Genomic DNA, 24,488 nt, shown 5'->3' with positions numbered 1-24,488 from the left:
TAAGAGTTATACAATATCCAAACAACGATAAAAAAATGGTAATAACATAATAGTGAAATAGCAGCAAAACAACAATAAGAAAACAACATATTTTGTTCTTTTTGCAAATTCGGGTCAAGTTGGGCTTGGGTCATAAAAACCTTATTGATGTCCGACCTGTCTTCTAAATGGAATTTTTTATTTTTTGCTCAAACTCATTTTTCATACTTATATTTTTGCCCAATTTGTGCTACTTTTCGGGCAAATTTTCAGATCAGACCATGGATTAGTCTAAGTTTAATTGGTTTTGCTTTATTGTTTTTTTTTCTTGCAAACAACGCAATGTATATATCATCACCTACGTCGCATGATTATAATTTAGACACGTATTAATTTTAATACCGATTGATGTAGACTTTTAGAAAATCAAACCATCAAAAATTAATTGTTAAAATTAAAGAGCCATTGAGTATTAAAAGAAATCTCATATTTGAAGGATCTAAGTCCCCTATTTTGCCATTGAATACATAAATTCATCATACTACATAGTCTAAATGCCCGTTCAAGTTTGCTTTATGCTTAGCTTAATCTAGCTCCAACAAACATTGCTACAGAACAATGCCTACTTTGCACTGGTATTTCTTTTCTTTTGGCAAACTACACTCCAAGAAGAAAAAAAATACAAATGTTATGGGTTAAATCTTTTAGAATCAATACTAAATTAATAGAATATATAAACGTTGAAGATTGAAGTTGCTTTTATACTAATTTTAAAAGTTGTCACTGTTAATCAGTTGGTAGCTAAAAGAGATAAAATTGATTAGTTGGGTGATCATTTTGTAAATATTCATATTTATGTGACAAAAAAACAATTTTATTAGTAGTTAGGTGAATACTAATCTAGTCTGTAGTTTACTTTTAATTTTGGACAAACACTACAACATTGACATCACTAGACATGCCAAAAAATTGTAACTAGAAATCAGGACGATTGGATGGCCTTCGAAAAATCACATTCTAAAAACTATCGAAGTTGGAAGGGATAAGTTATTTTAATGGTGGCATCGATTTAAAGATCTTGTGGGATTATTTTTCAATCCACGTATCAAATAAAAAGGGAGAAAAAGAAACATCATTCTACCCTTAAGCATGCCACATGGGTTTGCATTGAATAACATGAGTTTATCTTTTAATCAATTCAATCAGTTTAATCACTAAAAAAGGAGAGAGTGAATTTAAAAGAAAAATAACGTATTCGGTAATCAATTTAACACGTACTAAGTAGTCAACATAATTTTCTAGCTTCTGAAATGATTCATAATCTTTCATCTTAAACATTTTCCCATGCAACCCTATAAAGTAATTTCATATTTTTTTACCTGATATTCATGTTTCCCATTTTGTAGTCGATAATCTATTTTTAGATTGTTATATTTTGTTACTATTTGTTACATATTTTAATATTATGTCTATATTCGTTTATTTAACCTAACGTGTTTGTATTTATTTATTTAAGTTAAACGAAAAATATAAATTATAATAATATTCATGCTAATGTTCCCAAATAACAAATAAATAAACAAACAAACATACATTCTGTTTTTAGACATAAAATAATCAATAAACTAATTCACATTAATGAACTGAGTAAATTATTAAACTTTGTTAATGTTTTGTTAACATAAACCAATGAGAATCAAACGATTCATCTATCAGTGATCGAAACTATTGAAACCCACTATCCCCTAAATCCCTATTTTATTTTTAAATCTTTTAGGTGATTATGTTTGTTCCTCGAGACAACCAAGCCTTCAAACAAAAAGGATTTATTAATAAATAGACCCTAGAGTATACCTTAATTTTCAAATTGATCCTTAATTTTTTTAATCAAAAGTGATTTTTAAACTATCAAATTCATCTCATTTCACCTAAAATATACCACGTGTCTAATTCACATTGGCTGATATCTATTTTGGATAATTGATAATTTAATGACAAATTCTGACAAAAAACTTTAAGGACTAATCTAGAAATTGAAATATAGTTTAAGGGTCAATTTACAAAAAAAGTAAAATATAGATGGGCCCTTTCCCAAAACAAGCCCACTCAGGTATTCCCTCCATTAATTTTCTCTTCCCGCCGGATCCCAAAAGAAAATAAATATTAATTACAAACAAACAAATATTTATTTATTATTTCTCTAAACACTAAAAACAAAAAATAATAATTACTAAAGAAAACGCCCAATCCAAACAATAATAAATAAATAAATTTAAAAGCATAATGAAACGAAGATGCAAACAGTAATCGAATTATTTTTTAAGTACATAATTTTAACACATAAAAAAAGACTTCGCGATCTTCAATTTCGCATTGAAAAAAAGAAAAAAGCTTTAAGCAATGGCTGTTTCTCCTTCTCCACCATCAAAGAAGAAGAATAAGAACAAGAAGAGCAACAACGCCAACATCGAGACAACTCGGCCTACTGACTCAGCTTACTCAACTGACCCACCACCACCACAACTCAGTCCAAAACGTCGTCGTAACAGTTCCCCTGGAGTTCGACTCATCCATGGTCGAATCTATGATTCTCAGAACGGCAAGACTTGTCACCAGGTAGCTGTTTTTTTTTTTTAATAAAGTTTTTGTTGCTTTTGCTTGGGAAAATTACGTTTTGTTGAAATATTTGGAGTAAAAAATGATTGCAGTGTAGGCAAAAAACAGTGGATTTTGCAGCTTCTTGCAAGACAAAGATTAATGGGAAGCAATGTACCATCCATTTTTGTCACAAATGTCTCTTGAACAGGTTTTTTTTTCCCTTACATTTTTAGCTACTTTACTGGATCTTACTCTCTAGCAGACAAAAATCCCATTGTCAACGTGCTTTTTTTTTAAAATCTTTAGATCATATCATGTTATAGATCTAACAATCAGGGTGTTTCTATCTTGTCTTTGAAGTACGATTAGCTTTTTTTTTTGTTTTTTTATCAGATATGGGGAAAAGGCTGAGGAGGTGGCTTTGTTGAATGATTGGACTTGTCCAAGATGTAGAGGAATTTGCAACTGTAGTTTCTGCATGTCAGTCCATATGGTTTTTAGAACATTGATATATAATCAATTGCAAATACTTGCTTACTGTTTGTTTTTTTTTTCTTTGTGGGTAATCTAAAATGGGGGAATTTTGAATCTTGTAGGAAGAAACGAGGTCACCAGCCTACTGGTGTACTTGTACATGCAGCAAAGGCAAATGGGTTCGCCTCAGTTTCAGATATGTTGCATCTTAAGGATTCCGAAAAATCGGGTTCTCAAGAGCCTGTTGATGTAGCTGTGTCTTCCAAAAAGCGAAAAGCTGCAGAAGATGAGGTTTGTTTGCCATTAAAATCCTTGTTTGTGTTTAGAGTATATATGTTTTTATGATAGAATGATCAAGGATATGATGAATGCTTGATCCTTGTTGAGTTTCCAAAAATAAGACGGTTCTACTTATCGACGAGTGTTCATTAAAATTTTCTAACAGGATTCTGAAGTTAAGGGAACTGGTAATAGCAGAAAGGAAAGCAGTTGTAAAGAGCCTAATGGTTTGATACGAGCCAATGACAAAAGGGATGTAACTAGTAATACCAAGTTGATGAAATGCAGCAAGAACGGTAAGGAAATTGTCTCCGAAGGCAATGATCTCCAAAAGATTAGTCCTAAAAAGCCTAAGATCTCCATGAAGGTGTCGAACGAAGGCAAAGTGATTAATGACATGATTACTGCTATCCAACTAATTGACATGAAGGCGCCTATGAAGTGTGATCATGGAGAAGATGAAGTGCTAAACAATGCAGACCCTGTAGTGAAGAACAAGCCGATTTGTAGGTCTCCAAATCTTAAGAAGAAAAATATAAAAGCCAAAAACGAAACTTCTGATGCTGAAATTGTATTGCCTCAAGGCACATCATTAAACCATATCGATGGCATTGACTTGCCTGTCGAGGATGTTGGCCATGCCTTACAATTTCTAGAATTTTGTGAAGTTTTTGGAGAGGTAAACTTGTCATCTGTTTATTCAGCATAAATCCTAATAGAGTAAGGTTTCTAATTTGTTTATTGGTTGATATAGGTTCTCAATATGAAGAAAGGACAGTCTCAGCTGTTACTTAAAGAGTTATTTACTGGAAAAAGTAAACGCAAGCACAAATTACGTCATCCTTCAATTGTGCAGTTCCACATTCTACTGCTATCCATGATGCAAAAGGATTTAGGAAAAGAGTATGCTTGTTTTAACTAGATTGTTATAAACGTTCAGTTACTTTTTTTTAAATCGTATATCAATCATTTGAACTAAATCTTTATGCAGGTATCCTTGCTTAAATAAGAACTTAAGTGAAAAATCATGGGTGAAAGTTCTTGTAGAATACATAAATGATTCTCAATATCCATTAAAGCAGCCATTGTTGGATTGTTTAGATGTAGGTGGTGATAAATATGAGCGATTAAATTCCTCTAAAAAGCTCAAAGTCTTAAATTTTCTATGTGATGAAGCTCTCAGCACCACGTAAGGCTTGTGTTTGTATTTTTTATTTTAGATTCATATGGAAGTGTATGAATAAAAAAAGTCGCACTTCTTTCAGAGATTTTAGAAGCTGGATCGATAAACAAAATTTGAAATTTGTTGAAAGACAAAAGAAAGCAAAAGAGAAACTTCTTTCACAGAGGGAGAAGGTAATGACATGAATATGGCAACTGAGATCGAGTTAGTGGTAGTGTTAATGTTAATGTGATGACACAGCTTGTCTTGTCCTAATTCTGTGTAGGAGAGAAACCTTGAAAAAGAGATGAAGAAGAAGTTGCAGGATGAGATAGCCAAAGCTATTCTCATGAGAAATGGTGCACCTCTTTCCATTTCAGAAAATGAAGAGCTTCTTTCGAGAATAAAGTCAGAAGTGGCTCAAACTCTTGAAGTGGCCCGTACTCTTGCAAGTACACTGGAAGTGTCTGAGACAGTGGTCGACGAGGGTATGTTCAATGACTTGTTGCAATTTCACCATCATTTGGTCAATGGAGCAATTCATATCTCAGCACCTTGAAATTGATCATAAAATACTGATCTTTACCTATACTTAATTTATACCATTTGAGCATTGCCTTAGTACTTTTTGTATGGTTGCACAAATGGAACTTTGTTCTTATGTTCAACTAACATTTTGCTTTGCAATTGATGCTTGAAGAGGACGAGCCGTTAAATCCTGTTAGATCAGAGCCAATATTTTGGGATGGCCATGGTCACAGATTCTGGAAATTGAGAAGCTACTCTAGTGAAACAGATGTTTTACTTCAAGGTTTGTTCATATACTCAATTTCCAAAATTTGCATTTTATCAACTTATTAATGGTAAAAGTATCACAGAGGTTTTTGTATTAGGAGTTAGATTGCATTTTGCCTCTTTTACTCAAAAAATGAGCAAATTAGTCCTTTTACATTAAATCAGAAAGCAAAATAGTTTTTTTTTTTTTTTGTTAAAGTTTCATCTATTTGTATTGTCAAAAATTGGCACGGTTGATGGAATAATTAGAAAGTGAAATGTGGTGTCAGATGTATCTCATGTTGATGTAGGGATCAGTTTTTAACAATAAAATTGGATGGAATTTTTAACAGAAGGCTCATTTGCTCTTTGATTTAATGTACAAGGACTAATTTACCCTTTTTTTAAATAGAGGGAGCAAAATACAATCCGACTTTAATATAGGGGTCTTCATGGTACTTTTACCACTTATCAACCAAATTGCCATTTTATTAGTTTCCACTAATGTGCAGATATTGAGGGCAGTGATCTAGTTGCAGCTAAAGAAAAATGGTACACCTACAGCACCGAACAAAAACCAATCGTTGAGAAATATATTTCATCTTTCAGGTATCGAAAGCTGACTATCTGCCCGCCTCTTTTGGAAAATTTGTCCTTTAGACTTTGATCAAAGAAATATGAATGCTTGAAGGCTGTAAATATAGATATGCTGAAACCTTTATAACTAAATCCGAAATGAGACCAATTTCAATTTATCCTAATGCTATCTATTTGCCTATAGCTGATGAAGTTTTAGGGAGGCTCAGACATGTACTTAGGATAATACTGCTGTGCATATTTCATGTGCAGAATTGCATCTTATGCCATTGTTAGGGTTTGTTATGGTGTATGGAACCCTGCTCTTCAGGAACTCCACTAGCTGAGGGTTTGTTATGGTGTATGGTTGAACCACCGGTTAAAGTATCTAAAGGTTCCCTGTATTAGAGGGATTGCATCAAATTTGTCCTTTATTGTTAAATGGATCAATTTAGTCATCATACTATTAAAAAGAATCAAATAAAGTCGAAATTGTAATAGAGTTAACATTCACTGTTTAAAATCTCTTAAATTATTATTTTTCAATTTTAGTTTAATTCTAATAAAAAGATTTCATTTACGGAATCATGAAAACTTTAAAAATATAAACTTTGTTAAATAGTAAATGTTAACTTAATTCTAATTAGGCCTTATTTGACTTTTTTTAGTAGTATATAGATTAAATTGATTCATTTAATATTAGAGGAACTAATTTAATCAGGTCCCTATTATAAAGGGACCTCTCAGGTAATTCACCTTGAACCACCTGGCCAAGATCAAGTTTCATTGTTAGATTTTTTTCCTGGCTAATGATAGACATTGCTTGATACTTAAGTTGTTAGAGAGGGAGGTTGAAGTGATATGTCCTCAACTAGCAACTATAAAGAAGAGAACTTTGTATAGGGTTAATATAACTTTTTAGTCCTTGAGCTTGACAATCAGGTCCACTTTGGTACTTATACTTTTTTTTTTGGTCCATTTTGATACTTGAACTTGGCAACTAGGTCCATTTTGGTGTTCAAGGACCAAAATGTACCTAGTTGTTAAATTCATGTACCAAAGTGGGATCTAATTGTTATGTTCAGGGACTAAAAGTTATATTAACTCCTTGTAAATACTTGTTAGCAACATTTTTTCCTAGTTGCTATTCTTGATTGGTTAAGAAAACGGGATCTCTTTACTTATTACTGCGCATTGATTTCATCAATGGAGTGCTGGTGCTTCTTAATGGTAAATTCAAGCAATCAAAAGAACTTTCATAATTTCAACTTTGGTCATTTTGTTTTTGCAGGATGCAAAGGAAATAAGCAAAGCAATATGCCCCCTTATAGTTTCAAGAAAAATACTGTAGTTACTGCATAGTGTTTTAATCTATCTATATAGCCTCAAAACTCTTAAGGAGAGCAAGTCACTTTGTGTACCAAATTACCAATGTTGAGGTCAGTTTTCTCCTTAAATGTTGCCCCTTAATGAGCCATGTTTGTATCCTATATTTGTTCTGTGTATGTCACTCAAGAAACTAAATATGATATGTTGTGGTTTTATCTCATAAACTTTCTCAACAGAGGGAATGGAACGGCCTTACAGAGAATTGTCATATACGTCTATGTATTTGTTGAATGAAATTTGTTTCACTAGTGTTTAAATAAAATGGGAATCATCAAAAGGCCAAAAGTTTAGCTTTGAAGAATACGAGTTACAAAATTGGGTATTAAATAACAAAAGATATTAATAATTTTTTATTAATAACGAGATAAAAGGTCTATTTTGATCGGTGGGGTGGAGAGATTAGTTATCATAGTAGTAAGATTAGAATCAATTTTTAAAAATATTTTTTGCATACATAATCTGTTTTATATTTTTAATCAAATATACAGCAATATACATGCAAATATATTGAAATTACATAAGTATAAACATAAGCTTTAAAAGTATTAATTAATTTATCTTGTCTTTTCAATGTAAATATACAAATATAAAAATGGTTAAGACAAATTTAAAATATTAAAAATTTATATCAACTAATATATATTAATATAAACCAATATTGAAATATATTAAAGTGATCGAAATACACCAAAATTTCTAACAATACAATACTTAAATTACTTTATAAATTTAAGTATTGAAACATGCTTTATGGCTAACCCTCGTAAGCAAATTTTGTGTAAGTTGATTTTAGAGGTGTTTATAAATTGAGTCGAAGTTTTGTAAAAAAATTTTATATTTTTGTTTAAAAAATAGAATAATAAAAAACATATAATTTTATAATTAAATTTAAATAAAAAATATTTTTAAATTTATTTAAATATGAGTCAAGTTGAACCTGTTCAAAGATAAATTTTTATCTAAATCTGATTTAAATTAGGATAAATTTTTAAATTTATTGGACAAATCTAGTTGGCTCTGGCAGCTTTTTTGAAAAAAAATAATATTTTCTTCCTTTTTTGGTACCGTAAAGAAATTTTTCTAAAAAATAATTTTCGCCCACAGATGAAGGACCAAACTGAAAAATCATTCAAATAACCGCGGCGACAAAAAAAAAACCCATAGAATAGGAGCGGGTAATAAGCTCAAATCTAACGACTTATTGAGGACTTTAGTGGAAAGAGTTGCTCATCGAAAATCCCCAAATTTTTAAAAAACAAAAAGAAAGAAAAAGAAAACAGCTATATTTTAGTCGCTACCTTCTCTCCTCCCTCAAAAATACCGAATTTACGTTCCGAGACCCTCCACGGGTTGCCCTAGCCAGGTTAAAAATTTGAAATTATGTATTTATTTTATCTGCAATTATTTTTATCAGCTCTTTATTTTTCTTCAAGACCTTTTTTTTTGAAAAAAAATTGTTTTAGAAAACGAGCTGTATACATATAGATTTATACAGGTCAGTTTTTTTTTTTAAATTTAATCTCGCTTGGTGCTACCCTTCTAGCTGCAATATAGCTTTAGAAATCCAATTTGACGTTTTATTTATTTTTTAATTTTATTCTTATGAATTACTATATGGGTTTTTACTTTTTTTTGAATATTTTGGTGGGTTTTCGTTTTTTTCTTTTTTTGAAAATTTATTTATAGCTGACTTAAAAAAAAAAACTCTGTTTCTATGCTCAACTTGCAGAGTGAAAAAAAGTTAAATTTGACTTAAATATCTTTCTTCTTTTATGCTTCATTTCTATATTTTGTTTGACGTTTAGTGTGTGTATAACTGTATATAGCTTATGACTAAAAATGGTTTGCTCAGATTTTATCATTTTTGCACCTATTTTAATTGATATCTGTAGGTAGATTGTGATGTGTAGTATTAGCTTCTTATGCACAGTTTTTTAATTATTTGAAAAAAAAAATGTAAAATCCTGACTTATTGTTTGCCTTTTCTTTGCTTGATATCTTTGAAAATTGTGTTTTTATTTCCTTCTTTCTACTGTTTATTTTGCCAAATATGAAAAGTTTTTATCTTGTTATTTTCCCCCTTTCAAATTTCAAATTTTTGCTCTCCTCAGCCGTCCCTTATACTTGGTACTAACTGAATTTGTTGGGTTTTATTTTTTCTTTTTAAATAGATTTCATTGGCAGATGATTCGGGTTTAAATAAAGTTATGATTCTGGCAGAAATCTCCATTGAACTCTGAAAACAATATGGTTTCTGAAACAGTTCAAGTGAGTTGTGTGACAAATGGGGGGACTAAGAGCAATGAAAGCTTTAAAAGGAAACATTTAGGATCTGATGAGCATGCATCAGCTTCTCGTCATGATAGCTCCGATGCCAAAGGGGACATAGGAACATCTGATCGAGATATGGCTGCCAATATAAACGAAGACACACAGGTTGACGATGCATCTGTAAGCAGCACACTTTTAGGAATTCTTTAATTTCAATGAATAGAGTTGCTATGGATGTTGGTTCTTATTTATGCTGCTTCTAATGTGTTAAATTTGTTTTGGGGTTTGTATGCAGAAAAAGGTGAGGCTGCCAAAAGAATTGACTTTTCAGGATATGTACAACAATCAAGATGCATTTGATGAGGATGATGAGGATGACAGTGATTGGGAGCCTGTACAAAAGCACATAGAGATTTTGAAGTGGTTTTGTACCAACTGCACGATGGTCAACCTTGATGATGTTTTCCTCTGTGATGTACACTTTTATTTCTTATTCTTGATACTATTCCATGCCCTTCTTTTGGTATGCTTTGTTCTAAATCTTCTATGTGATTTCTGGAATCTATGCAAGATTTGTGGGGAACATAAAGAATCTGGCATCCTAAGGCATGGATTTTATGCGTCTACTTTCTCACCTGAGGTAGAACTTATTCAGGTTGAATCAGAAGCCACAGGAAGTGAGAAAGGTAACCACATTGTTGCCCTTCTTTTTCTTCTGTCCAAGAGGCGATAGGACTGCCCTACATTTTGATGGTTTCTTTTCTTTTCCAGTCTTATTTTGTTTTTTAAATCTACTAACAAAATTTGTCTTCCGCACTTGATATACAACCAAGTCAGTACCTTTAGTATAGTTCTTGAATCTATTGTCATTTTGGTGGTTTTTGGCTTTGTGTTTTCACGATGGTCTTTCTGGTACATTGGAATGCATTAATGGCCAATCGGTTATAATCATATGCGACAGCATTGAAAAGGTTGTGGAGGTTGTGCTATAATAACATACAATATCTTATGCCATAAACATATTTAAGTATTTTTGTTACACGGTGAACTTATTTATTATTTTTTTAAAGTGCCCTATATTTAATTATCTTGCTGTTTTATGCTGTTCAAGTTCTTATTATGCATTTTATGTATGGTCAAAATTATGGTTATCAAGTTTAAAAACAGGATGGGATTGTCATTAAGTGGGGAGCAACTTTCTTTTTTTGGCTTTTTTTTTAAAAAAAAAAAGAAGTGGATTTAAGATATCAATTAAGTTCTGGAGAATTGGAATGTTTCCTTAAATTTTACTTTCTATTTGGCTGTATTTAGACGATGTAACAATTTAGGTTTTCATTTCAACCTTAATTATATGTTGGCATCTGAATCATTCTTTTAAATGGGGTTGATAGAATTCTTTTTTAATTTGTTATTTGCTTATTTATTAATGTATTTAAGTATTTTCTTTTAATGTGAAGGTGCTTCTGCCATTACTATGTATTATTGCTAACTTGCCTCTTGTTATCACACTTTTAACCAGTAGAAACGTTCTAATTTACTCTAATTTAGTTTTTTATGTTGACTTTTACTTCTATATTCTTTTTTTGGCCTGAATCCTGAATTACATTTGCCTCATTAGTAAACAACCCTAGCAAGAAAACATTGGTCTGGTAAAATATTTTGCTTGTAGATACACCATATCAACTGAGAGATCCTAGTCTTGGGAATTTCTCTCTCTATTGAATTATACCATTCTTCTACAATCTGAAACTTTAAAATACTTCCCGTGATAGGATCAGGAGAGCTATTATAGGCATGGGATTTTTGTGATCCTAATCTGTTTACACTTCTTGATGCAGAAATTTGGTCTGAGGCTTCAGCTTCAAACTGTTCTACGGCAGTTGGTTTTGATGAAAGAATGTTGCTTCACTCAGAGGTATGCCACTGTATTCTACATGCTTCCCTGGAATCTTCCACTTGAATGACATTTTATGGTGGTTTGACACCATTTCATGATAAGATTGATGTATTGGATTTGAATATATGAGTATGAATTGTGGTAGAAGTTTTATAAGTTAACGTAATCTGTCTGTTTGTTTGCTTGCAAAGTTTTTTTGTTGCGCTGCTTCTATATTGCTCTTCAAAGTTTTGACGAGGGGTTGATACTTTTTTTTTTTGGGGGGGTCCCTTTTGGTGGTTGTATTTGATCAAGTATCATGCAGTTATCATAGAAATTATAACCTCAAATCATGAGAAAAAGATTCACTTTATTGTCGAACTAAAATAATTAATTATCTGCAAAAACAACTTTATGATGAACCTGTGGTTGCTTCTTATATTGTTACTTATGTGGGACTTGTGTCTTAACTCTTTTTGCACTTTTGTATCTGGTGCTTGCTTGGTGGTATAGGTAGAAATAAAATCACATCCACATCCAGAAAGACCAGATCGTCTTCGAGCTATTGCTGCTAGCCTTTCTGCTGCTGGTATTTAGGGGTAAAAGTATTATGGAGGGCCTTGTTCTAGGAGTTAGATTGCATTTTGCCCCCTTTGTTTAAAAAATGGGCAAATTAGTCCCTGCACGTTAGATCAAAGAGAAAACGAATCCTGTTAAAAATTTCATCAATTTCTACTATTAAAAACTGGTCCCTGTATATTAGAATGAGGTAGACATGGCACGCCTATCTAATTATTCTGTTAGCGATGCTATTTTTTAAGAGTAGAAAAGGATGAAACTTTTAATTGAAAGGACTAGTTTGCTCTTTAATCTAATATACAGTGACTAATTTGCTTATTTTTTGAGTAAAGGGAGCAGAAAGCAATCTGGCTCCTAGTACAGGGACCTTCATGGTACTTTTACCGGTATTTTGGTCTCATGCTTCTTTTTTAAATTAATATGCAGGCTTTTGATTTGTCTGTAACAATTAAATGGAAATTTTTGACATATACAGGTATATTCCCTGGAAAGTGCTGCCCAATTCCTGCTAGAGAAATCACTCTGGAGGAGCTTCAAATGGTGAGGGCCATTCTTTATCTTGGAGATATGGCTCCATCTATTCTATCATTTTACTTTTGTTGATGTAATTAGCTATTTTGTTTGATTTGCTTTTTCCGATTGTCTGTTTATTTATTTACTGAAAGGACCATCTTTGAAGCCTTTTTGTTTTTATTTTTGGAATCTTTAGGTCCATTCCTCGGAGCATATTGAAGTTGTTGAACTTACCCGCCAAATGTTTTCTAGGTTATATCATTTGTCTTTTCCTACTCCAAATGTATCCATGCATAGAAATTGTGAAGTACTTGTATTATCTTTGTAGAAAAAATAACTTTTTTGCTCTTTCTTCAATTATCTTCCTTTTACGGGTGGCTTGAAAGCACTTCCCTGAGGAGTGTGGGAGTGATAGAAAAGCCGGACGGTCATTAAGACCCAAAGTTTTTGTAAATTTTAATTATACCCAAAATATTTTAATTAGGCCTCCCAAAAATTTTAAAAAATTTCAATTAGACTCTTCAAAAGCTGTTGTAAAATTTTATTAAAACTCCAAAATTTTTGAAAATTCTCTTTAAAACCCTCGAAATATTTTAAAATTTTAGTTTGAATCCCCCAAAATTTAATGCCAAGATACGCCACTGAAGTGATAGGGTATCAATGTATGTGTTGTGTGTCAAAATCTATTAGGCTTTATTTCAATTTCTCGAGTGATGCTAAAATGAAACACAATCTGAATTGGTGGGTTGTTTTTTACTGGCAGTTATTTTACTCCTGACACGTATGCTAATGAGCATTCAGCACATGCTGCTAGACTTGCTGCTGGTTTATGTGCAGATCTTGCTTCAGCTATATTTTCTGGACGCGTAAGAAATGGATTTGCTCTGGTATGTATGAGTTTTACTAGTATTCTGTTTAATATGTTTAAAGATTATGACCAACCTATACTATGCTCTAGATGCAATGACTGCTTATCTCTCATAATCTGCATTTCACTTCTGATACAGGTTCGACCACCTGGCCATCATGCTGGTGTCACACAAGCGATGGGGTTCTGCCTCCACAACAATGCAGCAGTTGCTGCATTAGCAGCACAGGCTGCAGGGGCGAAGAAGGTGCTCATTGTTGATTGGGTAAGTTACTTTAACTTCTCTTGGTGCTTAAAGGGAAATTTGGATTATTCTGAAGTTAAGGCAAAACGAAGGCGTAGGGGCATCAAAATATTGAGTTAATGGCTCTCCATTCACTATTTCAGGATGTTCATCATGGAAATGGTACGCAAGAGATATTTGACCAAAATAAATCGGTGAGCTTTCTTAACCGTAAAGTTATACTTGCAACACATTGATCAACTTTTTAATGCTATTCATTTCTGGTAAATTTGTTGCTGGGTAATTGGTTTGGCTATGTTGCTTTTGACCTGAGTTTATGGTAAGAACGAAAAAACACATATGAGGCTGCACTAACCAACCAAATCCTTGCTTTTCTTCTTTCGTTGGTTTTGGTTTATTATGCATATCTTCACACCTTTTTTTTTCTTTTTTTTTGGGGGGGGGTGGGGGTGGGGGTGTGCTCAAGGTTGAATCAAGAAATTATTTCTTTTGGGGTGGGGCGAAAATGAATAATTTTTTTTGGGGGGGGGAAAGTACAATTTTACCATTGTACTAACTTGTGATTTCCTAAAAACTAAAGGGACTATATAAGCAATTTTTCTTTTTTTCTTTTTTTTGGGGGGGGGGGGGCAAAGCCATTGCTGCCCCCTCTGCCCTTGAGTGTGCTGGAGGCCTATGTTCTGACCAATATCTTGTACCTCTTTGTAGGTATTGTACATATCCTTACATAGACATGAAGGAGGAAAGTTCTACCCTGGTACTGGGTCAGCTTTTGAGGTACTTGACTATTTATTTATCCAAGTTTTGCGTTGCTACATATTGATTTGGAATTTAGCATCTCACCTTGAAATAGACCAGAGAAGAAAGGGAGATATAGACGGTAAAAAAGATGGGTTTATATCGTAATATCAACTGCATATTATCCCCTTGGGACTCTGAGGGGCTGGTTGATGTGATTTTTAGCATTAATATTTGTAATATTAAACTAAGATAATTCTGTAATTTCAATTCCACCAGTTATCTCATAAATAATTGGGAATACTGGAGTTAGTCCAAATTGGATGTTGGTTCTGTAGTTTTCTTCTTCATCAGGTCCTTAGGACACAAAGGGATTGATGTTTGTTACTGTAATTGTGAATTGGATCTAAAGTTAGATCTTGAATTGAGCATTTAGCCATTCATTTTTGTATCTTTGGTAATCGATGCACCATATGTTTCTTTTTTTCAATTTGATTTTGTAGGTTGGTACCAAAGGTGCAGAAGGATATTGCGTGAATATTCCATGGAGTCGTGGTGGAGTTGGAGATAATGATTACATTTTTGCATTTCAACACGTTGTGCTTCCAATAGGTTGTTATTTCTTATTCAGAAATATCTTTGCATTTCAACTGTAGTTTGCAAGAGGAATATGGGATATGATGCATTTCATCAATCTTTGCCATACAAAATAGTGAAACAGTTTATGCTTCAGTAAGAAAACCATAGAGGTCTTTGTTCTAGGAGTCAGATTGTATTTTGTCCCCTCTACTCAAAAAATGGGAAAATTAGTTATTGTATGTTATATTAAAGAGCAAATTAATCATTTTGTTAAAAATTCCATCCATTTCTACGGTTAAAAACTGATCCTTGTATGCCAATCTGAGGTTCTTCGGTCTAATGTACAAGGACTAATTAGCTCATTTTTTGAATAGAGAGAGGGGGGGGGGGATGCAGTCTAACCCCTAGTACATGAATCTGCATGGTACTTTTACCTTTATGCTTCAAGGCTAGTTTGCGGTTGCCTGTGACTTATACTAAACTCCTTGAACCTCTAAAACTGCCAGAACCCTCAAAAACCCCAACTTGAAACCAACTGAACACTCGAAATCTTAAATAAAACACGAAAATGACTTGAATTTAAATTCGAAATGGTCCGAACCCAAAACAGCTTGAATCTAGCATGACCAAACCAAGCCTACCCCATTCAAATTTTCATTTTCAAAAAATATATACGTGTGTATATATATGTATCATTTTCATTCATCTATTTCAAAGTACATTGTTTAGATCAAGATGAAATTTCTAGGTGTGGAATTCCCAAGCCTTATTAGTTAAGAATTAGATCAATTATATGCTTTGTGAATTTGAGAACAATGCGTTGTATTGGGAAAGAATCATTTAAATCTATATTTGTTAAGATGAATAGGATTATTAACTTTGTGAACTGTAAAGGATTTCTACAAGCTGCTAAATAATAGCTTCTCGATGTACTGTTTTTTAAGAGAGAATAGAGGACTCTACCTCTAAGGCATATTTCTTATTGCTTGAAAATCAGCCAAAGTGGCTGAATTTGTGTCTTTAATCCCTTTTGTTAGTATCCTATTTCTATATCGGTATATTTTGTTCTTGGTCACCAGTTCGAAATCAAACAACCTGCATTAGTTGATGTCTGATTTCTTTGCTTTAATCCGATTACTCCTAATTGCAGCTTCCAAGTTTGCTCCAGACTTTACTATAATATCAGCTGGATTTGATGCTGCTCGTGGTGATCCTTTAGGATGCTGCGATGTAAGTTTCGTTTCCGTTATTTTGTTCTGCTATTATTTTGTTCTGATATAATCAAGAACCTTATTATATATATATCAAGAGAACTTTTTAGAAAAGTAGGTTTTTATTACCTCAAATCTTTGGCGGTATACTTCCATTAAAATGATTGATTGGCTGCATTCAGAGAACATATCTCCTCGTGCAAATGCATCTTGATTTTGTTATTTCCTAATTATTATAAACTTATCAAATGGAGTAAGACTTTTAATTTTGTAAAATGGGTAAGAATTTTAATTTTGTAAAATGGGTTTGTTTTTTGTGCTCCTTGCGATGCATAATGATGGTCACTTTTTTTTCCCATTACAGGTGACTCCTGCTGGTTATACACAGATGACACACATGTTGAGTACCCTCTCGGGTGGAAAGTTGCTAGTTGTACTTGAGGGCGGGTTTGTGGTTTATTCTCTGCTGTTTGGTACAGTCCAGATAATCATTTAATTTGGCTTTTCATCGACTTTTTCATTTTGGCAGCTACAACCTCCGTTCGATATCATCTTCTGCTACTGCAGTGATTAAGGTATAAATAGACACAAAAGGAGCAGACATTAACTTATGGTACTCAATTAATTTTGTGAGGATGAGCTAGTTAAAAATTTTAACGGTAAAAGTACTATAGAGACCTTTGTACTAAGAGTTGAATTGCATTTTGTCCCCTCTATTAATAAACTGCCAAATTAGTTATTGTACATTAGATCAAAGAGCAAATGGGTTTAGTTGCTAAAAATTTCATCCATTTCTACTGTTAAAGTCAATCCTTGTATGCTAGCTTGAGGAAAACATAGCACACTATGTGCAAAGGTCTGATTATTCTGTTAGCCATGTCTGTTTTTAACAGTAGAATTTGATGAAATTTTTAACAAAAAGAATTAGTTTGCTCTTTAATTTAACATACATGGACCAATTTGTTTATTTTTTGAATAAATGGGGCAAAATTTGATATACACCTGGTACTTTTACAAAATTTTAGCTTATGGTGCACAGTTCATTTCTGCCTTACCCATCATCGCGAGCTAAAACTTAAGTCGTATAATGCAATACGTCCTTACATGGCCTCTTTTTTCTTTCCAATGGAAAAAAAAAAGGTACTTTTGGGTGGAAGTTGCGAGTGTGAACTAGAGAACATCATTCCTTCTAAAGCCGGCCTGCTTACGGTGTTGGAAGTCCTGAAGATTCAGATGAAGTACTGGCCAAATCTAAGTTCAAGCTTCGAAAAACTGCAGTTGCAACGGGCAATGTATTCTGTGGAGAAGAAACGTAAGGAACTGTTCTTGAACTTCTCTCATAGTCCAGCCGTCCTTGTAATTAGAACTAAAGGCATGCATGCAAGAGGGTTTCTTTTGTCTTTGTTCCCATTTTCTCGGATTCGAACTTATCACATAGTGCGAGGTTGGTTTCGTATTATTTTCCATTAATTACTTGTTTCTTTATTGCAGATAAACAAGTTAAACGGAGACGGGTGTTCGAGCCACCATTATGGTGGAGGTGGGGCAGAAAACAACTATTGTTTCATATCCTTACAGGACATTTTCATCTAAAATGAAAGCAGTGCTCAAAATTTTGAGACTTTATCCTCATTCCATCCCTTTTTGTCGTGTAACTGTGCATTATAGACAAGTTATATCACGGACAAGAAATCTAGATAAATATTTTCGGATTTAGGGTTTAGTGTTGAAAGACTTTACGGACTTTATGGAAGTGTTTTAGTGGACTTTATGGAACAACATATGCAACATATGTTATCCTAAGGCTAAAGCTTTTGAGATACTATATCCAAATTAAATGTCGTAAATGAACATTTGCCCTTTTTTTTCCTACTATATTCATGAAGCTATTTACAATATATTATTACCAATGTAGGAGGACGTGAGTTTGAATGTGTTGAAGTGTATTATTTTCTTATTTACCATTGTAGGACATAAGTTTGAATGTGTTGAAGTGCATTATCTTTTTACTTAAGAATTGAGGAAGGATTATGAGTAGTTTTAAGTATTGTATCAAAAAGAGTAAATATGATACGAATTTATAATAAGATTAGTGTTAAAAATAATATACTTTAAAGCAGTTCAATGATTGGATTCGACATTGATTTCAATTTTTTAATTAAAAATTTGAATATAATTTTTTTATCATTCAATCGATGATTATTAGTTAAATTTTGACTATTAGTTTTGCATTTAAGGAACGAAAATATTATTGTAATGAGGGATGATGAATTAGATGAAAAAAAATTGAAATAATATAAGTATTTATTGCATAGATTTTATTTAGAGGTGTTTATAGGTTGGGTTCAAATTAGGTTTATGTATGATATTAGTATATTTTTTTGTTGAGATAAAGTAATATTTAGTTTTTGAATTTGATAATTTTTTTTCATCTTGGTACATAAAATTTTTTTGGTCTATGCTAGTTTTGGAATTTAGCATCTTTTTCTAATTTGGTTGTGAATTTAGATTTTATAAAGGTACGATGATGTTGTACTTTGAGATTGTCACATCACTTAAAAATTAAATTTTTTTTTATATAATTTATAAATTTTTTTATTTATTAGATTATAAAGATTTTTTCAATTTTCAGATGATACTATGGTACAATATTAAAATGTCATATTATCACTCTGAAAGAAATTCAATTTCAAAAATCAAATCGAAAAAAAAATTATCAAGTTTCGATATCAACGTGGACAACAAAATTTCAAAATCAAATTAAAAAAATTACGAATAAATGTTATTTTATTCCTATTATTTTAAAACAAAATGAAGCTCTAATATTATTGTCATGTACCTTTGGTGGTGGTGGAAGGATTAAAGGTTGGCTCAGATTTGCTTTGTTTCAAAACGAGAAGTCCATTCCACATATTTGAATGTCCATTAACAACTGCTATGTCATTTTCTTTTTGCTAACTATTTCTTAGTTTATTTGTAAGGTTGAAAATCCGAGACTTCCATAGTTGAAGTCATACTTTATCTAAATGTTAATTTGTACGTTTTCTATTAATATATTTTATTTTTTACTTTTATATTAAATTGAATTTTTTTCTAGAAATGTATAATTTCTACTCATAAATTTACTTATAAACTCTTTAAAAATTTTATCTTTTTTACTCCTTTTATTTCTTTTGGTCATCACGTGTATGAAATGGTTTTTTGTCCATTGAATTTATTCAATTTATATTATTATGAAGTGTCAAGTTGAACTAAGAAAATCTTAAAAATCATTTTTCTAAAAATAACAGATATAAAAATTGTTTTTTGTTCTTTTAAATATTTTTATATAAATTTTTAAATCAATCAATTTAAACCATTACTCAAAATAATTCAAAAAAAATTCTTTTCTTTTAAAAACTTACCATTTATTTATGGGTGAATATTTGATACACGAGAAAGGATTGTATGAAACATATATATTTTCCCTTGCCAATAGTTTAATTATAATCTCATCCTGAATTTCAGGATTTTTATTTGGATTTGATTTTCTTTTAGGATAAAAATGTTGAAATTCAAGATGAAAATGCTGATGGGACATTAAACTATTAGAAAAAAAGATACAAATAACGTGCCGTCACTGTTTCATACAATCATTTCCCTTGATACACTTGCTATACTTTTTTTATTCCACAAACATCTTTAAAAAATTAACATGTCTCTTCTTCTTCTTTTTTAAATATCTTTTTTTTTTAATATTTTACTATACATTTATAAGACAGTTGTCAACCCCCTAACTCTGATTGTGAAGTTTAAAAATTCAATTGACTGTATATCAAATATTTTCTTTATTTAAATCATTACATAAAATAACCTATAGAACAAAAAAAAATAAAAAACTCTTCTTTTGAAACTTTCCATTTATTTATGGACGAGTATTTAGTATATTGACAGCGTAATTGTCTTTGTTCTATAAGTATTTTTAAAAAATTGAAATGTGTATTTTTTTTAATACTTTATTATATTATTATAAAATATTTGTCAACATTTTAATCCTTGTGGAACCCAAAAACTTCACTGAGAGTATACCAATTTTTTTTTCTTTTCATTTATATGCATATTTTAAATATATTATTTTATAAATATAATCTTTCAGTGTATTATTTTTCACCCATACACATGTCATTTGTACCTATTGTTCAAATGGACATCACATTTACTTTTGATGTGAAATATATTAATATGGACAAGTTTTATTGCCAACTTTAAGGACATCATATATTTATGTCCATTACAAAACAGACTTTAAGAACACTATGTATGACCATTAGAAAACAAACATGTAAGGTAACGGTGCCTCTTATCTTGTCTCATGGACATTAAATGCAAATGCTAATTTTTAAAATAAAAAATTAATTTAAAGCTTACATATTGCGTATATAAATTATTATATTTATCTAATATAACTATAAATTAAAGTATTTATTTAAATGTATATAATTAAATTAAAATAAATATTTAAATATACAATTAAATTTAAATAAAAATTTATATATTTAATTGTACAAAACCAAATATTATATATTGAATTGCTTTTCATATCAAAGCTTATGTATAAATATTTATCGGTAAAAGAAAATAAAGTAAAATTGTAAGCAGAGGCAATATGTGGAAGGTTGAAATAATAAACTAAAAAAAGTTGAAAGACTTAAATTGAATTATTCATAATTGAGATGTACTAAATCTACTATTGTTTCATTTAACCAAAGGGACTGAATTTGCAGTAGTTTAGGTACACTTATTATTTTTCGTGTAAATATAATTATAACATATTAAAATTTTAAACATAATACAATTACATATTATATTTGTATAAAACAAGTAAAGACAATTAATCTGAAAATTTCCATCAATTAATCCTACATGACCTTAAAAAATTAAATCTATTAATAATAAATCCACATGTCAAATTCTAAGTGTGGTACATAAATTAAAATTTAAACCTAATTTTGACCAAATAAAAAATCAAATAAAAATTTCACTTCCACGTAGATTTATTATTAATAGCTTTTAACCTTTTGTGTTGGAGGAGGGATTTACTTATACCCTTCCATAAATTTTTGTACAATTAATATTTTAACAATTCGATTGTTATGTTTTATATTATCATGCATGTCAAATTTTAAGTAAATTTAAAATTTTTAATTATTTATTTTATATAAAAAATGTTATATATCATGGTTACGGTCCTCAAATTACACATACTTAACTTTTTTTAATATCCCATTTTTTAGAAAAAAGCACGTCACTTTCTTTAAATGACTTATGTACTAACTTGGAATATTAAAATCACGATATCGAAAATTCCAAGAAATCAATAGATTCAAATACACTTCAACATTTAATGATTTGACATGATATATCTTGATTAATAAAATTTTTATATCAAATCTTACTCTTATGGTTATAATAATGTAATGTCTTTCTTCTATTCAAATTTGTGTCTAAAAAGTAATTATGGACTCTAAAGAATACATGATAAATAAATTACGTCATCTATATTCAGCTTCTATTGCCAGAAAAACAATTGAGAGTCCATACAAGCAACAAATGTTGGGAAATTCCACAAAGTGAACACACAAATATCTGGTTTTTACTAAAAATTTTAATTTTTCTTTTTAGAAATTTTGATATTAGTGCATATCAAAGTTTTTATCAAAAATTCTAATGCAGTATTTTGTCATTGGTATAAGCTATAAAAAAATTTGTACACCTTTTGGAGCTCGTAAAACTCCTTCAAATGTTGCCTGCAAGTTCATGGCAAGAGATTGACAAATACCTTGATGACTTTAAAATAGAAAATTAATACTTTAATCGGTAAGTTTGCATTTCAAATCATATTTTAATTCTTATAAAAATTTGTAATTCAATTTGATCGATTATTCACCTATTACTTTATAAAACATGTTGGAACAAATTAATTGTAGATTAATAAAATTATGAGTCGAAAATAATTATGCGACCTATTCCTAAACCCAAGCCTAAAGCCTAGAATTATATAATTGAGCCTATAATGTAACTAAGGACACAAGGACTACATGATAAACAAATTAAGTGACCTATATTCACCTTCTTTAGGGTAAAATTAATTATAGACATGCCAAATCAATTATGTGACCTCTTCCTAAACCCAATTCTAAAGCCTAAATTTATATAATTTAGTCTAAAAAGTAATTATGGACACAAGGAATACATGATAAACAAATTAAATGACCTATATTCAACTTCTTTAAGGTAAAATTAATTATTGACTTGCAAAATTATGAGTTGAAAGTAATTATGTGACCTATTCCTAAACCCAATTCTAAAGCCCAAAATTATATAATTGAGTCTAAATAGCAATTATGGACACAAGGACTATATGATAAACAAATTAAGTGACTTATATTCAGCTTCTTTATGAAAATCTTTATATTATGAGATAAATTATATTTTTTTACTTAAAAAATAATAATTTAATCATATCCATAACTGTTGCTAGTCAATATCAACCATATCCTCCTACTAAGATTTTAATCATGTCATTATGAGTGTATAATTTACTGTCTTTCAAAATATTAACTATATATATTAATGGTGATTGGTGATGCAATCACTTTTAATAATTATTATAAATATGATTTATAAATTTATTTCGACATTATAAATTTACCTATTAATATATAAATTGTAAGTAATTTTATGATAATTAAAATTAAAAAATACTAAAATTTTATTTTTTTTAATCACATAGATTTATGAATTATATAATAAATATAATATTATGATTTTCTGCTTTTCAAAGATTTTTCTGTTTCTAATTTGATGTTTAGATTATCACTTTCAATGATAAGATCGAGAGGATTAGCTATCAACATTTGATTTATGATCAAAAGCATCTACATACAGCACATGTTAAGACCTTATCATCCATGAGACATTGCAATAACATATATGTAGCGACGTAAAAATTTGGTAGATTCGGGGTCGCTAATTGTGGCGATTTATTGAAAATTTGACGTTTGATTTTTGAAATAAATAGGGAGTCGCCACCGATCCTTTTTCCTAGGTGTGATCGGACACCTATTAGATCTTTTATTAAAACAAATAAAAGGTTGAGTTTAGGTCTACATTAAAATCCAGAGGAAAATTAGGGTTCGGGAGTCGGTTACGCGCGAGGAAGGTATTAGCACCCTCGCGACGCCCAAAAATTGGTATCTCATAAACACATGTTGTCTTAATTTTCAAAAATGCGAATTCAATGTAAAGTTTAGTTGTGATCTGAAAAAAAACGAGAAATTTTAGTTTATTCCGGTTTTTGAGAAGGGCATATCGCTTTAACACGAGTCAATTGACGTTCACCCAACGTAGCGATGAACTCGATGACTTAATGTTAAGTCGATATGTTGCCTCGATTATTGAAATTAATTAGAAAATGAGAATAAGATTTTCATTGAAATGCCAAGCAAAATGGATATGAAATAAAAGTGAACAAATGGAAGGGCTAGAAATATGTTGAAATAAATGATAAATACGACGAGAATATTAAAACAATGGCCATATATGCGATATTAAATATGTTAACAATAGTATTAAACGCGAAATAAGGATTAATATATACAAACATATAATAATGGTTAGCAAAGTGATGGGAGCATGATATTAGAACTATTAATGATACTACATATATGTATACATAATAGTAACAATAAAAAAAACTATATACATGATGGTATTTAGAGCATGTACACGATGCCTATAAAAACGTATAAATAACATAGTATTAAAAAGTGTGTATACAATGATGTTGAAAGTTACATACATAATACGGTGTTAAAAATACATACCTCATATAGTTATTAAAATATACATATAAGATAGTACAAAAACATTAAAACGTATATACATAACATACATAATATGGTAAAAATTTTGTAATATAGTATTGAAAATATATACAACATGGTATCAAAAGGATAGGTATATAATATAATATGAAAAATATATGTACATAAGATAATGTAAAGAATATATGCGTAACTAATAATATGAGAAGTACGTACACAATATATGAGATTGTGATATACAATATAGAGTTAAAAATGATGTGTATAATATGAAAGAGATATAATGTTTAAAGCAAAGTATGTGAAACAATTTTAAAATGAGCAATAAAACAATTTTGACTAAACAATACATGAAAGCAAACTTGAAACGAAATGTACGATATATGTAAAGTATAGTATTAAGAACATAATGAAGAATATACGTACATATATAATTTTAATCATTTAGGTAATATATACACATTAAAATAAAACTTTTAGTACTAATATTATATAAGTATATACAAATATCCT

The 24,488-nt window shown here is 30.5% G+C and overlaps 2 protein-coding genes across 9 annotated transcripts; both read left to right on the top strand.

The window, feature by feature from the left end:
- The first annotated feature begins 2,274 nt into the window (after positions 1-2,274).
- On the top strand, positions 2,275-7,443 carry LOC107930950 (uncharacterized). Of its 3 annotated transcripts, none has more exons than XR_001693092.2 (12): positions 2,275-2,595; positions 2,688-2,785; positions 2,971-3,057; positions 3,174-3,342; positions 3,497-4,009; positions 4,085-4,233; positions 4,322-4,519; positions 4,596-4,686; positions 4,779-4,980; positions 5,193-5,303; positions 5,762-5,875; positions 7,134-7,443. XR_001693092.2 is itself a non-coding variant. In XM_016862723.2 (12 exons), the coding sequence occupies exons 1-12, from the start codon at positions 2,380-2,382 to the stop codon at positions 7,147-7,149; spliced, it is 1,947 nt and encodes a 648-aa protein (XP_016718212.2). In that variant the 5' UTR covers positions 2,275-2,379; the 3' UTR covers positions 7,150-7,443. The 3 variants fall into 3 exon arrangements, 2 of the variants coding, with proteins under 2 accessions (XP_016718212.2, XP_040939738.1); XM_016862723.2 differs by having other exon boundaries at positions 5,779-5,875; XM_041083804.1 differs by lacking the exon at positions 2,971-3,057 and having other exon boundaries at positions 2,281-2,595; positions 5,779-5,875.
- Positions 7,444-8,398: 955 nt separating this feature from the next.
- LOC107931050 (histone deacetylase 15) lies at positions 8,399-17,985 on the top strand. 6 transcript variants are annotated; one of them, XM_016862830.2, is made up of 18 exons: positions 8,399-8,594; positions 9,403-9,682; positions 9,798-9,977; positions 10,074-10,188; positions 11,341-11,417; positions 11,892-11,967; positions 12,433-12,497; positions 12,667-12,722; positions 13,234-13,357; positions 13,478-13,603; positions 13,726-13,776; positions 14,291-14,359; positions 14,824-14,932; positions 16,050-16,129; positions 16,475-16,557; positions 16,640-16,685; positions 17,251-17,422; positions 17,602-17,985. In XM_016862830.2, the coding sequence occupies exons 2-18, from the start codon at positions 9,479-9,481 to the stop codon at positions 17,706-17,708; spliced, it is 1,740 nt and encodes a 579-aa protein (XP_016718319.1). In that variant the 5' UTR covers positions 8,399-8,594; positions 9,403-9,478; the 3' UTR covers positions 17,709-17,985. The 6 variants fall into 6 exon arrangements, with proteins under 6 accessions (XP_016718319.1, XP_016718320.1, XP_016718324.1 ...); XM_016862831.2 differs by having other exon boundaries at positions 8,437-8,594; positions 9,403-9,667; XM_016862835.2 differs by having other exon boundaries at positions 8,439-8,594; positions 9,495-9,667.
- Positions 17,986-24,488: the final 6,503 nt, after the last annotated feature.

Source organism: Gossypium hirsutum, chromosome A12 (assembly GCF_007990345.1).
Source record: "Gossypium hirsutum isolate 1008001.06 chromosome A12, Gossypium_hirsutum_v2.1, whole genome shotgun sequence".
NCBI lineage: Eukaryota > Viridiplantae > Streptophyta > Magnoliopsida > Malvales > Malvaceae > Gossypium > Gossypium hirsutum.
The sequence above is the reverse complement of the archived record's forward strand: the minus strand, read 5'-3'. Positions and strand labels throughout refer to the sequence as shown.